The 17,309-nt window shown below is 41.0% G+C and overlaps 1 protein-coding gene across 2 annotated transcripts in view; it reads right to left on the bottom strand.

The window, feature by feature from the left end:
- Positions 1-343: 343 nt before the first annotated feature.
- The window catches only part of SACM1L (SAC1 like phosphatidylinositide phosphatase), a 52,626-nt gene continuing 35,660 nt past the window's right edge, over positions 344-17,309 (bottom strand). For both annotated transcript variants that reach the window (XM_056129453.1, XM_056129454.1), the window contains 8 exons: positions 14,826-14,924; positions 13,044-13,182; positions 12,532-12,601; positions 12,030-12,102; positions 11,259-11,352; positions 11,031-11,123; positions 10,452-10,509; positions 344-2,159 (listed from right to left, as the gene is read on the bottom strand). In XM_056129453.1, the coding sequence (XP_055985428.1) occupies positions 2,023-2,159; positions 10,452-10,509; positions 11,031-11,123; positions 11,259-11,352; positions 12,030-12,102; positions 12,532-12,601; positions 13,044-13,182; positions 14,826-14,924 (763 nt within the window). In that variant the 3' untranslated portion in view covers positions 344-2,022. The remainder of the gene's footprint in view (positions 2,160-10,451; positions 10,510-11,030; positions 11,124-11,258; positions 11,353-12,029; positions 12,103-12,531; positions 12,602-13,043; positions 13,183-14,825; positions 14,925-17,309) is intronic.

The following is a 17,309-nucleotide window of genomic DNA, read 5'->3' as shown; positions in this document are numbered from 1 at the left end:
AATTCAGAAGACACCGCTTTTGGCCATACCTGGTGGTGCTCAAGGCTTCTTCCCGGCTCTGAATTCATGGGTTATTCCTGGAGGGCTTGAGGGGACCACATGGGGTGCAAGGGATTAAACCACGTTGGTCAGGTGCAAGGAAAGCGCCCTACCTACTATACTATTACTCCAGCCCCAAACACAACTTAAATGATCATAACTAGAAAGCCAGATTTCAAATGCCATGAATTTTCTTGGTTATACTGTCTGATTTTTCTATAAAGATAATGCAATGCTTCAAATGAATTTAAAATATTTTAAAGAATAATAATCTTTTCAAGACAAAGTACAGAAACACCACCAATAATTAGAAAAGAATATGACATTTTATTTTTCCTTATAGATGTATAGTACATAGATTAAGAAATAAAATCATTGCAGGGTTCTGAAATATTGATACTTTAAATTCTAACACACCAACATTAGTTCATTCACTGCAAATAGCCATATTAGCAGCTCAGATTTGGTCTTTCTTGAAATTAATTTCTTTAGAAATGCCCAGTAGCACTGTGTAATATATTGCAGTAGACATAAATTAATTTTCATATTTTATCTTTGGAACAAATTATGCTTATTTACATATTAAGAATAGGTAGCTCTAATTACTTACCCTATTGTGAGTTTAAATGAGTGATTTTAAGCTACAGAGGGTTTTCCAGCTATTATTTCCTTTAGAGTTCTAAAAGCAGTAACTCTTAATGATGTTTTATAAAAGATAATGTTGAAGAAAAGATAAATGCTGAAATAAAGGCTCCTTCAGAGATATTTAAGGACAATAAAAAGGCTATTACTATCAGAAAAAAACTATACATAGTTTCAAGCATAACACAATATTGCAGCAGCTTTTTAACTGAATTATTTTAAAGTAGTGGTAAATTTGCTACCATACATACTTTTCTAATATTTAAATCTCATAATTACAATTTGAATATACAGCCCGACTTATAATTAGAACTATGCACAGCTGCTAGAGAATATTTTTCAGGGTTGTCTTGGCATATAAATTAAAGACTGAGTTGGTCCTTGATTTGGAGAACTCTAACTACCTGGAAGCACTAAATTTTAGAGACACTTATTGACAGAGACCTTCGCAGAGTGAAAGCATCAATTCCATGCTACCTCCAGGCACAGTATCAACTCGAGTACTGGATCCTCTCACAGGCCTGCAGGTCTCAGGGAACGACCCCCCAAAAACGAAAATGTCCGGGAGGGGGAAGCTGACTAGCAAGGGCATTGTTCCACACTGGGGGCAAGCCTTGAAACAGAGAAGGCTTTGGACCTCTAGCGAAAAAGAGAAACGTTACATTCTTTGATTGAATTTTAGACCTAAAAAAAGGATTAAGACTATCTAAATTATTTGTCACACTCACGCAGCTGGTCCAACTGCAGCAGTTCAGCGGAGTGAACGCACAAGAGGCACCGGACTTCTCTCCCCTCACACAATGCCCCATGGCCTGACCTGACATATGTGGGAAAGACTTGACATTTTATAAACATAGCAGAATTAGCTTACTTTACAATTTTATGAAAAGTCCAAAGATATATGAAGTGTGTCTGCTAATAGCTACTGGTTCTACAATGACAATAATGAAAGTGAGCTAGAAAAATAATTGTCCTGTTTTAAATAATGAAAGAAGCAAGATTTTTTTAAATATATTACTTACTCTGCAACAGTTGATTAAACTGACAATGAACAGATTCCTTCCATTCAGTGAGCTCAATTCAGGTTGCATTTTAATTATTGAACAGTGTGTGTGTGTGTGTGTGTATATATATATATATATATCCATCCCAAAGTAAAGAGATCATCAAGGCAGTAACATTAAATCAATCTAAGTCATCACCCCCCACAGAGAGCACAAGATGTGCTTTTGGACAAAGGCTTTAAAAAGACCTCGGGCTAATGTGGAAAGCGGGTCAGTAAAGATTCCAGTTCTGCACAATGGACTCTTCTAGGCCAAGCCGCTTTCCACAGACACAAATTCAGTCTATCTTTTCCTTCTGAACCAATCTGGGAGCATCAACAAAATCTTTGCCATTGTAGATAATAATTAAAAATGTTCCAATGCTTGCAACTCCCCAGAAGATCACATAGGCCAGTGTTTCTGTCCAAGTATCACCTGTAGATATAAAGAAAAAATCGATAAATGAAATCCATTTTCACTCTATCACTGTATCACTGTCATCCCATTGATCACTGAATTACTCAAGTGTGCATCAGTAACGCCTCTATTCCTCCTGGTCCTGAGATTTTAGCAGCCTACGCGCGCTCCACTGAAATTCATTTTATTGATACTATATACAATTTTTAGTTGTTTAGTAATCTCGACAATGTAAAAGTCTACCACCATGTCTAGGAGAAAAATACAGGAAGAACCTCTCAATGAAGGTTTAAGCAAGCAGTTCTCCGATATTAGCTAATTATCAAAATTCTCTTCAGGTGTGACAAAACACTGGCTACTTGGTTCCACAAATCTGCACTTCTTTCAGGTTCCCAGATGTTGGTCTAAATGCTGAACACTGAACCACTTGAGTAAACTACTTCTTATTATATCACACAAAGACTTTCAGATTTTATAATTCAGTACTGTAAGAAAGTGTTACAATATTGAGAAAACTGGATAACCACATGTGAAAAAGTAAAGCTGGATTCATATTCCACATCGTAACAAAAGTGAATTAAAAGTGGATCTAAAATCTTGAGATCAGACTGGAATCTAATAAACACACTGAGGAAAACATTGCAGAACACTCTAAGATCTGGACCTCAAAGGGGTTTTCAGTGACATAGTACCATAGGCAAAGGAAACAAAAACAAAAGCCAACAAATGGGACTAACTAAACAAAACAAATGAAAGAGCTCCTGCATGGCAGGGGTCAGAAAGATAGAGTACAGCAGGGAGGATGCTGCCTTCCTTGCATGAGGCCTGCCTTGCATGAGGGTACAATGTGCCTAGATGATTCCCTGAGGCTGTTAGGAGTGATCCTGAGAGCAGAGCCAGGACTAAGTCCTGAACATCACCGGGTCTGGCCCAAACTCCTTTTGCCACCCCCAGTCCCAAAATAAAGCTCCCAGCAAAAAATATATATGGGATAAAACTAAGACATCCAAATGAATGGGAGAAACCATTTGCATTCAACACATCAGATAAATGTTTAATATCCAAGATAAAGAATTCAAAAAATGAACCAAAAAACCCCCTAAAACCCTATCAAAAAATGGGGAGAAGAAATGAACAGACAGATTCTCTGCTGAAGGTCTGCAAGGTGGCCAATAGGCATGTGAAAAAGTGTTTCTCGTTACTTATCATCAGGGATATTCAAATCAAGGCAACAATAAGATAATGCAATGGTATATAGTTCATCAGCCTGGTTTTCCAGAGAGCTAAAAATAGTTTCTTCATTTTTTCAAATGTCATAAAAAAAATAAAACCACAACTAATGCACAAGAGACCACAGGTGTAGCTTGCAGTCTAAAACATCCATTACTACGCACTTTATAGAAAATGTCTGCTGGCTTCTGCTCTAGGATAACAGCCTGCTCCTTCCTGGCATTGTGACTTCTACAGCCTGACAACTATCAAGATTATAAGATAAAGCAATGTTCCCGGCCCCTCCCACCCAGGTGGGTTGGAGGACCCCAGCGGAGCCCCGCCCCTGGTGCCAGAGAACAGCGGGGATCCCAGGATCCTGGGAGGGAGTGGCCTGGGATTGTCTAGGGGCGTGGCCTCTAAGAAGGGGGCGTGGCCTCCTAAAAGTGGGCGTGGCCTGCTTCCCGGCCTGCATCCTTAAAATTCACAGCTGATTTTTCTGATGAAACCCTCAGGGCCTGAAAACAGTGGTGGGACATAGTGAAAAAACTCAATGAAATAAATGCTTCTCCAAAAATACTTTACCCAGTGAGACTCTCATTCATAATAGAAGGAACAACACACAGTTTCACGGACAAACAACAGCTCAGGAACTTCATAGACTCAAAACCATGGTTACAAGTAGAACTAAATGGGCTACTTTAAGGCAAGACAGGCCTCTCAAATACACCAAATTTCAACGGAACAATGGGACAAAATCCCATAACAATAATCTCTCTCAATGTCAATGGGCTAAACGCACCAATTAAAAGACATAGAGTGGCAGGATGGATTAGAAAATTGAACCCAACATTCTGCTGCCTGCAAGAAACACATCTCAATAGTCAAAGCAAACACAGACTCAGAGTCAAAGGCTGGAAAACAATCCTACAGGCAAACAGCTCCCATAAAAAAGCTGGGGTAGCTATCCTAATATCAGACCACATCGATTTCAGAGTGAAGAAGGTCATAAGAGACAGTGAAGGCCATTTCCTATTGACCAAAGGATCTGTACAACAGGAAGAACTTACAATAATAAATGTATATGCACCTAATGAGAGACCAGCAAAGTACTTAAAACAATTACTCATAGATTTGGAAAAAGACATCGATAGCAACACAATACTAGTGGGAGACCTCAACACCGCTTTGTCACCTCTTGATAGATCAACCAGACTCAAGCTTAGCAAGGACATACTTCATCTGAGGGAAACAATGGAAGAAAGGGGCTTAGTAGATATATACAGGACACTTCATCCACAAAAAGCTCAATACACATTCTTCTCAAGCGTACATGGAACGTTCTCCAAGATAGACCACATGCTGAGCCACAAAACATGCCTCCATAAAATTAAGAAGATAGAGATTATATCAACAATCTTCTCAGACCATAATGCGCTGAAATTAGAAGTAAATCACACACAAAAACAGAAAACTAAATTAAACACATGGAAATTAAACAGTGCGCTATTAAACAACGAGTGGCTTAGACAGGAAATTAAAGAGGAAATCAAAAGATTCCTAGAAACGAATGAAAATGAGGACACGAGTTACCAAAACTTATGGGACACAGCAAAAGCGGTCTTAAGAGGAAAGTTTATAGCTCTACAAGCATTCCTCAAAAAGGAGGAGCGAGCCCACATAAATAAACTAACCTCACAGCTTAAGAACTTGGAGAAGGACCAACAAAAGGAGCACAACCCTAACAGGAGGAAGGAAATAATAAAACTCAGAGCAGAGATTAACGAGATGGAAACCCAGAAAACAATCCGAAAGATCAACGAAACCAAGAGCTGGTTCTTTGAGAAAATTAACAAAATTGATAAGCCCCTAGCAAAACTCACAAAGAAAGGGAGAGAGAAAACCCTAATAAACCGAATCAGAAATGAAAAGGGGGTCATTACAACAGAAACTACAGAAATTCAAAGGATCCTCAGGGAGTACTTTGAAAAGCCTTATGCCACACAACATCAAAACCTCGAGGAAATGGATAAATTCCTAGACTCCTACAGACTCCCAAGGCTGAACCAAGAAGACCTGGAATACCTGAACAGACCTATCACCATCAAGGAAATTGAAATGGTAATAAAAAGTCTCCCCAAGCACAAAAGCCCTGGCCCGGATGGATTCACTAGTGAATTCTTCCAAATCTTCAAAGAAGACTTACTCCCAATCCTCTTTAAGCTTTTCCATGAAATTGAAATATCAAATACACTTCCGAACAGTTTCTATGAAGCAAATATCACACTGATACCAAAAGCAGACAGAGATAACACAAAGAAAGAGAACTACAGGCCGATATCCCTGATGAACACAGATGCAAAGATCCTCAACAAACTACTAGCAAATAGAATCCAACTACTCATCAAAAAGATCATACACCATGACCAAGTAGGATTCATCCCAGGGATGCAAGGATGGTTCAACATTCGGAAATCAATCAACATAGTCCATCATATCAACAAAAGAAAAGATAAAAAGCATATGATCATATCAATAGATGCAGAGAAAGCATTTGACAAGATCCAGCACCCCTTTATGATGAAAACCCTAGCCAAAATGGGTATAGAGGGGACTTTCCTCAACATAGTTAAAGCCATCTACCACAAGCCTACAGCAAGCATCATCCTCAATGGGGAAAAACTGAGAGCCTTCCCTCTAAGATCAGGGACGAGACAAGGATGCCCACTCTCTCCACTGCTGTTCAATATAGTACTGGAAGTACTTGCAATAGCAATTAGGCAAGAAAAAGATATTAAGGGCATTCAGGTAGGAAAGGAAGAAATCAAGCTCTCACTATTCGCAGATGATATGATACTATACTTAGAGAACCCAATAACCTCCACCAAAAAACTCCTAGAAACAATAGACTTGTATAGTAAAGTTGCAGGCTGTAAAATCAATACCCAAGAGTCCATGGCTTTCCTATACGCAAACAGTGAGAGAGAGGAAAGCTATATGAAAAAATCAATCCCGTTCACAATTGTGCCCCAGAAAATCAAGTACCTAGGAATCAGCTTAACTAAGGAAGTAAAGGACCTGTACAAAGAAAACTACAAAACGCTACTTCAGGAAATAAAAGAGGACATGAGGAAATGGAAAGACATCCCCTGCTCATGGGTCGGAAGACTTAACATTGTCAAAATGGCAATACTACCGAAAGCACTGTACAAATTCAATACAATTCCTATAAGGATACCCATGACATTCTTCAAAGAAATGGAGCAAACACTCCTGAAATTTATATGGAACAATAAACCCCCACGAATAGCTAAAGCAATTCTGGGGAAAAAGAAAATGGGAGGAATCAACCTCCCTAACTTCAAACTTTACTACAAAGCGGTAATAATCAAAACAGCATGGTACTGGAACAAAGGCAGAACTGCAGACCAATGGAACAGAGTTGAATACACTGACATCTCCCCTCAATCATATGATCATCTAATCTTTGATAAAGGTGCAAGAAATGTGAAGTGGAGTAAGGAAAGCCTCTTTAACAAATTGTGCTGGCATCACTGGACGGCTACATGCAAAAAAATGGGCTCAGAACTCTGCCTAACACCATGTACAAAGGTAAGATCAAAATGGATTAAAGACCTCAACATCAGACCAGAAACCATAAGATACATTGAAGACAAAGTTGGCAAAACCCTCCATGACATTGAGGCTAATGGTATGTTCAAAGATGACACGCCACTGGCTGAGCAAGTGAAAACAGAGATAGATAAATGGGACTATCTTAAACTAAGAAGCTTCTGTACCTCCAAAGAAACAGTGACCAAAATACAAAGACAGTCTACAGAATGGGAAAGAATATTCGCCGAATACACATCTGACAAGGGGTTGATATCAAGGATATACAAAATACTGGTTGAACTCCACAAGAAGAAAACATCCAACCCCATCAAAAAATGGGGCAATGAAATGAACAGAAACTTTCTCAAAGAAGAAATCCGAATGGCAAAAAAGCACATGAGAAAATGCTCTACATCATTAATCATCAGGGAGATGCAGATCAAAACCACAATGAGATACCATCTCACACCTCAGAGACTGGCCCACATTCAAAAGAACAAAAGCAACCGTTGCTGGCGCGGATGTGGCGAGAAAGGGACACTCCTTCACTGTTGGTGGGAATGCTGACTGGTTCAGCCCTTTTGGAAAACAGTATGGACGTTCCTCAAAAAATTAGAAATTGAGCTCCCATTTGACCCAGCGATACCACTCCTGGGAATATATCCCAGAGAGGCAAAAATGTGTAGCCGAAGTGACATCTGCACTTGTTTGTTCATTGCAGCACTCTTTACAGTAGCCAGAAACTGGAAGAGACCTGAGTGCCCAAGAACAGATGACTGGTTAAAGAAACTTTGGTACATCTACACAATGGAGTACTATGTGGCTCTTAGAAAAGATGAAGTCATGAACTTTACATACAAGTGGTACAATATGGAAAGTATCATGCTAAGCGAAATGAGTCAGAAAGAGAGGGATAGACATAGAAAGATAGCATTCATCTGGGGGATATAAAATAATAAAATATGAGATTAATACCCAAGAATAGCTGAGAGCAACACCAGGAGAATTACTCCATAACTTAGAGGCCAGCTGGGTATTCTAGGGGAAAGGACAATTCAGATAGAAAGGGGAACACCAAGTGGAGGGTGTTTGGAGGATCCTCCCAGGAGGGGAGATGCAGGTTGAAAGTAGACTGGACTGAACATGTTCGCCACTCAATGCCTCTTTGGCTGATCACAACACCCAGGAGGAGAGAGAAAACAAAAGGGAATGCCCTGCACACAGTGGCAGGGGGGGATGGGGGGATGGGAGGATGGGGGGGGGGAGGGATATTATCCTGGTGGTGGAAAATGGGCACTGGTGGAGGGATGGGTATTTGATCGTGGTATGACCGAGATCCAAGCACAAAAATTTGTAAATCTACAACTGTACCTCATGGTGTTTCACTAATTAAAAAAAAAAAAAAAGCAATGTTCAATTCTCTATAAGAACGCAGCAGAATCAATAGTGAGGGGTGTGCAATGAGTCTTTTTTTTTTTCTTTTTGGGTCACACCTGGCGATGCTCAGGGGTTACTCCTGGCTCTGCACTCAGGAATTACACCTGGCGTTGCTCAGGGGACCATATGGGACGCTGGGAATCGAACCCGGGTCGGCCGCGTGCAAGGCAAACGCCCTACCTGCTGTGCTATTGCGCCAGCCCCGCAATGAGTCTTTAATGCAGCAAACATATCCCAGACACAAGAGCTAAAATGAGGAAGTGTTTTATCTGCCCTCAAAAAGTTGCTGATCCAGTGAAAGATCAATGAGTAGGCAAATCATCACAAAAGAGAAAAGTATAACAGTAAGGTATGTCAGAGACCCAAAAGACATTTACCACCTCAAAATAAGAAATTCCCTGGTGGGACCAGAGTGATAGTACAGCAGGTTGGGAGTTTATTTGCCTTGCATTAGGCTGACCTGGTTCAATGCCCGGCATCCCATATGGTCCCCCAAGTAACACCAGGAGTAATTCCTGAGTGCAGAGTCAGGAGTAACCCCTGAGCATCACCAGGTGTGACCCAAAAAGCCAAAATAATAATAATAATAATAATAATAATAATAAATAAATAGCACTGTAGCACTGTCCTCCCATGGTTCATTGATTTGCTTGAGCGGGCACCAATAACATCTCACAACAAATTGTGAGACTTGTTGTTACTGTTTTTGGCATACTGAATACGTCACGGGGAGCTTGCCAGGCTTTGCCTTGGGGGCAAGACAGCTTGGTAGCTTGCCAGGCTTTCCAAGAGGGGTGGAGGAATTGAACCCGGGTTGGTCATGACGGCCATGTGCAAGGCAAACACCTTACCTGCTGTGCTATCACTCCATCCCAATAAATAAATAAAATCTAAAAAAAGGAAAAAAGAAAAGAAATTCCCTGGTGCTTACAAAGTCTAAAGAGGAAAGTACTAAGAGGGTAGGGTCCTTGCCTTGCACATGGCTGACCTGGGTTCAATCCCCCTTAGCAACACCAGGAGTGAACCTTGAGTATAGAATAAGCCTCAAGGATTGCAGGTGTAGCCCCCAAATAAAAAATAAACAAAATGCCATGGTAATCAATAAGAGGAAGATAGGTCCTGTCAAAAGGGTAGAGGAACACTCCCCTGAGGATGGGTAGGATTCAGACAAGCAGAGACAAAAGTCATTCCACACAGACACAAAAGCCTCAGAGGGTACCTCTCACCCACAACTGCCTGACCCTGCACCTGGAGAGCAGCGTTTCTGCCTGGGGCCAAATGGCCTGGATCGCCTAAGGGTCCACCGGGGAAAACTGTGTAAATGGGGTGGGGGCCATGGTATAACAGGGGATCCACAGGAAACAAGGTCTACAGGGGCCACGGGTACAATTAAACTAAGTCTCAGTCAAATCCCGAGAGCACAGAATATTTTTAATGGGAGAAACTTTGATTTTAAATACTTAAAAACTCTGTAACATAGGAAAATATTAAAAAGGTGGGGTAGAATACTTTTAAGCCTTTAATATAAAGAGAATGGAAAAATGTTTATATTGCTCAGTGAAAAGACTAAAATATGTATAATATTTTACACTTATAAAGACTGAAACATCAAGTATTAGGAATCACTTGTTAAGAGAAGCTTATCTCTGGAAGTCAAAATGAAAAGTAATATTTTTCTCTTAATTTTCCTAAGAGTATTACACAGTAATACAATTATTATATATAACTTTGTAATACAAAAAATATATTTAAACTCTTCAAGGGACAAAGAAGTCAACATGACAAGTAATATTTTTCTCTCAATTTTTCCTGAGTATTACATAGTAGTACAAATTATTATATATCTTTGTAATACAAAAAATACATTTAAACTCTTCAAGGGACAAAGAATGTCATTTATCAAGTTACTGAACATTCCCTTCCTTTCACTTCCATAGATTAATCCCATCTCCTCACTTTACTCATTACATTTATCAGAGAAACAATCACAAAAGATGTTCAGTATAAAAAGCTTAACGGTCTAAGAAACAAATATAAGAGCAGACTTACCAGCCATCAGCAAACAGATAATGCACATTGAAAAGGCAACAACCATGATAATAGGTAACTGGAAAAGAACATGGAAAGAAACCATCATTTTTAAAAGGAAGGGAAAAAAAAATTGGTTGCAAACTCAGCTGTGCATGCTTCAGTGAAAAAAATAACTCCCACAGTCTGGCCCACAATTTTTTCAACAATGCATCCTCATTTAAAGATTCAATCCCATCTGCCTAAACTTTCAGATCATATTCTGCTCTAAACCAAGCAGTGCTTAGTGCAAGGGGTCCCCAAGATGACAACTAAAGTCACCAACCCCACTCCTATCCCCCCCCATGCCCACTGCAATGAGTTGTAAATGAGAATTGATAAACTTCCCTTTGCTTATGCGTTCTCATATAAAAATGATGCAAGAAAAACAGTGAATTGCAAAAAAAACAAAGTTAATTTATTCCTCTCCCTGATCTTTAGGGAAACTTAACTATCTGAATTCCATTTTGAACAACACTGTTTGAAACCCAGGGGAGCTGCATCACCTACACTTTTAGATACAACGCTTTTAATCACTTGAAAAAAATAAAGGTTTCTTACAGCCAGGAATTTCCAATCTCTTGGAACACTCAAAGGACTATGAAATTCTAATTCATCCACTGAATAGTTCCCAAGAAATAAATCTATGGAGTCCTAGAACAGAAATAAAGAAGTCAATAATAACCCAAATTAGATGTGATTACATTATTTAAAAAAAAAAAAACTCAGTGAAATTAAAAAATAAACAGTGCAATAAAGAGCTGTACGTAGAATCAAAACCAAACTTACTTGTCTAAATCCATCCGAAAAGTTATTCTTGTAATACCGGATTAGTGAGTTCAGGCCATCCATTATAAGTCCCAACTGAGTTCTCTTCCCAGTTCTGGTGAAAATAAAGTTACACTGTGGGTTACAGACTTGCATACTATGTTCTTACACTGTTTTGGGGACACCTGCCATTACAGAGATTTAAAAACATCTCAGGAAAATAAGGGGATCGTTCATAAACAACATCACTAATAGGTCCAAGAAATGGGGATCCTCTTTCTAAAATAACACCTAAGTAAGCAGAAAGAAGAAAAACACTGAGTTATACTGGCAAAAGAAAAAAAAAAAAGAGAGAGAGAAACATGGAGCCCAGGCTAACTGGCACAAAACATGAGACTAAAAATACTGTTTTGCTTCCTTGGAATTCATAGAAATAAGACAACTTGCTGGAGCAAATTGACATTTCTCTAACTCTTGCCATGCAATGTGGTCCTTGAGAATGGTCTGTCACCTGGGTGCATCTCAGAGGTGCACAACCACACAGGCAGGTTTCACATGCATGGAAGGCTTGAGAGAAATTAAAAGCCTGATTCCCCATTCTCACTAGGCATCAGAATCACCTAGGATGGTTTCGAATGTACCACTGCCTGGAACTCATCTTGGGGCAATCCTGATGTGCAAGGAGGGCATCGGACTAAGGCAGTTCCTGTCAGGAAGGGGCCTAAGCGATTCTTCTCTACACCCAGGACTGTGAAGCTAATCTATGGAATGTTAGTTCAAAGCACAACTTGCCTCGTGAAGTCTGTCTTCAAGGCACCAGTTCCTGCATACTGTTTGGCACAAGCATTTGCATTGTCAGCCCAAGCTGTGGGGGGAAATATCTTAAATTAATATTGGTAACATTTAAAATTATCAGTATTTTATATTAATAATTTTAGCTGATATTTAAAACTAGAATTAAGATTTTAGAAAATATTTGAAATTAAACTTATTGATAATTTTAGCTGATAATATTTAAGATTACAATTAAGTTCTAGTTGTTTTCTCTTTGTGGGTAAAGGTGGGTAAACACTCCCAGCAGTCCTGTGGTCCTTAGGCCACTTCTGGGGCTTACACCAGGGCTAAATATATCCATACGGTTGACAGGGATCAAACCCAGGGTCTTGCACGTGTGAGACATAAAAGACTATAATAACACTTAAGCCACATTCCCAGCAGAGAACTAGAGTTCTAAGTCCAAAATATTAACTTATTTCAAAGTCCGAGTAATAGCTCTATTAAAGTAAATACCCACCATTTTTGTAGATCTTCTCAAATTCACTTTGTTCTTCAAGATTTTGTCCAACATGTAAAACTCCTAATCTCTGGAATAAGAACCATACTCATGTTTACGGGCAAAATATTTAAGGAAACAGTACCCAGGTCATGATGTGTGGCCCAAAACTCCAGAAAGTTTTTAAAAGTTTTTAAAAAGTAAACAGGTTGTCTAGTTTTCTTTATAAGCCTGGAGTATAACTACCTCCCTGGCTGAATAAACTATAGTGGAAGTCTGCAACTCTTAAAAGCTACGCTGTGTCCTACACTAGAAGAAAATGGCGAAATGTGAAACTGAGCATACAGATACAGTGACCGAGGTGTTAGATTCCTGTGTAATATGTGTGTAAGCCCATGAATGGTGAGAGACAAACATGAAAAGAGCTGGGTTAGGTGGGAGCAACGTGAATGCTTTTTGTTACTAGTTTTTAAAGATGAAGCTTCCTTAAATTATTTTCTTTTTTTAATAAAAGAAAAAAAAATAACTTGCACCTGCAGCTGGGCCTGAAGTGAGCGATGAGCTAACATGCTCTGGATCACATTAGTCCTGTCGAGACAGTCCATGCAGTTGCTGCGGAACACACCTTCCTGGTTTGTCTCCACCTTGCCAGCAGCGTCCACTAGAAAATAACTAAAACACATTTGTATAAACACTCTCATACCAAAGTCAGGCAAATCTACAAAGATATACATCTGATTAACAGGAGTCTTACATCAATGATGTTATCATTAAAACATTAAATGGTGGGCCAGAGTGCTAGTACAGTGTGTAAGGCCTTGCATGCAGCTGACCTGATTCAATCCCCGGCATCTCATAAGATTCCCCAAGCCCTGCCAGGAAAAGGCCCTGGGCACCGCCACATGTGGCACAAAAATAAAAAAAGAAATGGAGAAACGATGATTTGAAGGTAACTGCCCCATCACATGATCCATGCAGGGAGTGAAATGAGTCACACCCCAAAGGCCTGATCTGTTCGACTTTCCAAAACTTCCCTGGGAGGTGGAGTGGGGTGGGGGCGATGCCCAGACAGGTCATCTGAAAGTCACTGGTGAAAACCAGACTGTTCCTGAACATGGGAAGTTGCCACTGGAAGATTCTGCTGCCAACCTTGTCATCTTGCTCATACTCTTTAGTGGCTAAAATGAACAGATGAACCCAAGAAACTATACCCACTACCAACAAGGTGCCAGGACCAGCTAATGTTTTCTTATCTGTGCTCCAGACAGTTCTCAAATAAGTGAGAACTGCTTTTAAATTGAATAAATACCTAGAGTCATTTTATTATGTCACTGTATAATTAAAATCTGGAAGAATACTTCAGTTGCCAGGATTAAGCCACACAGAGGTAGAACAAAACAATAGAATTTATTGTTTTACAATAAATTTACAGATTCTGGCAGATTCCATTTTACAGATTTTTGGCTCAAAAATAAATAAAGACTGACATATGAAGAGTAAACCCACAAACTAATGGTAAATACATATGGTAAACACCATTAGGCTATTTGTTGGGGCTTCAGAGATAATTCCGGGGGCAAGGCACTTGCCTTGAATGCATCAGACCCAGGATTCAACCTCTAGCACTACCTGTGGTCCCCTGAGCATCACCAGGAGTGATCCTCAACACAGAGACAGGACTAAGCCTTCAGCACTGGCAGATGTGGACCAAACCCTCCAACCCCTGCCATCAAAAGGACCGTAAGTACCTGTGATATTTAAAAGTAAAGTAGTAAAGTAAAGGCCCTCCCGTTGATCATCGATTTGCTCGAGCGAGCCCAGTAACGTCTCCATTGGAGACTTTGTTGTTACTGTGTCTGGCATGTAGAATACGTCACGGGAGCTTGCCAGGCCCTGCCTGGCGGGCGAGATACTCTCGGTAGCTTGCCGGGCTCTCCGAGAGGGGCGGAGGAATCGAACTCGGGTCAGCCATGTTGGCTGCGTGCAAGGCAAACGCCCTACCGCTGTGCTATCGCTCTGTGATATTTAATCAAAAGAATTGAAAAAAGTAGTAAACAAACTATAATTACATAAAAATTTGTAAATTTTTCAGTTCGTAAAAATACGAAAACACCTTCAAGTAGGTCACATTTAAGAATAAAATATATTCAAATTGTCAAGTTTCATCTCTTCAGTAAAAACAAAACAAAGAGAGTAGTAAGCATTTTCAACCAAGTGAAATGTATTTACAAGCCTATTATATTAGGTATGTTAAGTAGGTCAATATGTACATGTGCCTCTCCCCTTTATCCCCATAGAGAATTAATAGATCTTACCTTAATTCATCCTGCATTTCTGCTACCTGATCCAATAAAATATTTAGTCGATCCCATCTCATATTTTTACACTCCTTGTGGAAGTCAAATGCAATATACCTGCCGAAGGAAAAGATATTCCGAAAGTGAGCAAAGTTCCTGGGAACTACTCAGCCCTCTCTTCCATGTCCGTAGCCATATGCATGCACATGCAAACACCTGCTTCCGTGACTCCAGGCACACACACCTGTCTTCACCTGGTCTTTTATTTATTTTTGTTCGTTTTGGGGCAACACCTAGTGATGTTCAGAATACACCTACCAGTATAGATATCCTACTCTAAGCTGAACAAAGTTGCCCCTGAGAGGGGGTGAAAAAAAATCATCAAGGGGCCAGAGAGAGAGTGCAGTACGCAGGTGCTTGCCTTGCACACGGCTGACCTGGGTTGAATACTTGGCACCCCAAGATGGTCCTCTGAGCATCGCTAGGGCTAATTCCTGAATGCAGAGCCAGGAGAAAGTCCTGAGCATCACCAAGCATGGCCCCCAAACAAAACAAAACAAAATTATTACACTCCCTAAAAATTAAGGGAGAAAGAAAGAATTGAGAACCTAAGCCTCATGGGACTGAGGAGCTCAGATATGCTTCTTCTGGTGTTGAGAACCGAAGCCAGGTTGGCCACATGCAAGGCAAGCACCCACCTGTTGTATTAGAGCGCTGACCCTATGCATACATTACATTTTTTGTTTATTCTTGGGCCATACCTGGCTGTACTCAGGAGTTACTCTTGGCTCTGCACTCAGGCACCACTCCTGGAGGTGCTCACAGACCACCTAGGGTACCAGAGATCAAGCCCGCGTCGGCTGCATGTGAGGCAAACACTCTACCTGCTGTACTATTGCTCTAGTCCTACATTTCCTGAAAACTCTCCCCATGTAAACCAACACCATTTTTGGAGGGAAATTTTCCCTCCATACCTATGTCCACTCTCTCTTCCAAGAGAGGGCAGACAGGGCATTTTGCATTTTTCTAAGGACCAACCGCTAATGTTATAGGACCCTCCATGCCACTGGCCCTTGTTCTGACAAGACTACAGAATTCACAAGTGACTCAGGAACAGGCATAACTGCTACTCTAGACAAGGCTGAACTGCAAATTAGTTCCAATTCATGTGATGCCTGAGACCCCAGAGACCACACCAATGAGAAACTGGAATATGTTAGCCAGGCGTCACAGTAACACAAAGCCTTCAGGAGGGGATGCAAATCAAGATCTACAACCTCCACAAAATGAAAACATGACTAACAAATTATCCTTCAATAAACATTATGCCAGGGGAAATATTTCAAGTCAACAAAAGCATGCTCTGATTTTAGGGGAGGAGGGTGGAATTATAGTCACACGCTGTGGTCAGAGGCTACCAGGTTGCTCCTAGCAGTGTTTGAGGAACCTGCAGTGCTGGGGACAGAACAGCAAAGCATGTAAGAGGCCCACTGACCTATCTCTCTGGCCAAAAAAAGTGCTCTCATTTTTTTGATTAAAGAAAAAAATGTTCTACAAGCTTCCACCAAACACTATCTTGACGCACCAACAGCCCTGGTCCACAGACACAGCAACCAGTCCCAGACAGCACCACAGCACCGGAGATCCCTCCAGGCCCCATACAGAGCCAATTTTGCCAAGGCACCCCAGATGGAGCAGATGCAGTCTCCCTGCCTACTCCAGATGAAAATCCTGACACCCAAGAGCTCCCACAAGCAAGGCCCAGGTATGCGGGTCACTGTTACTGTCACTGTCCTCCCATTGTTCATCGATTTGCTCGAGCGGGCCCAGCAACGTCTCCATTTTGAGATTTGTTGTTACTGTGTTTTGGCATATTGAATACGTCACGGGTAGCTTGCCAGGCTTTGCCGTGCAGGCGAGATACTCTCGGTAGCTTGCCAGGCTCTCTGAGAGAGGCGGAGGAATTGAACCTGGCTCGGCCGGGCTGGCTGAGTGCAAGGCAAACACCCTACCACTGTGCTATCGCTCCAGCCCAGGTATGCGGGTACCAGGACTAAATCTCCAGGCGACATGGCAGCAGAGGTGCCAGGTGTTCCCACCCCAGCTCCTCGGTCTAGCTGTCATGCCCACAAGCTTCCGCAGGATGCTGCCTTGGCACATCAACAGCCCTGGTCCAGAGACTCCCGACTGAAACCCAAAATGGCTTAGTGTCCTACAGAGATGTCTCTGGAATCCAACTATCTACAATCTAGGATCCCAGAAACGCGCGGTCACAAAGCGCCTGCACAAACTCTCATGATATTCAAAATGAGCAATGTAAAATGAATTATCTAGCATCTGTCCCTGGCAGGGAGGCTTGAATGGTGGTGGGAAAATTTGGGCAAAACATAATGCCCAAAAGTCGAGAGAGAGTATTGGGGAAATTGTCTGCCATAGAGGAAGGATGAGGACTGGGATGGAGGCGTGGGGGCGATATTGGGGACATTGGTGGTGGAAAATGTG

Source organism: Sorex fumeus, unplaced genomic scaffold (genome assembly GCF_029834395.1).
Source record: "Sorex fumeus unplaced genomic scaffold, SorFum_2.1 ptg000072l, whole genome shotgun sequence".
Taxonomy (NCBI): Eukaryota; Metazoa; Chordata; class Mammalia; order Eulipotyphla; family Soricidae; genus Sorex; species Sorex fumeus.
The sequence above is the reverse complement of the archived record's forward strand: the minus strand, read 5'-3'. Positions and strand labels throughout refer to the sequence as shown.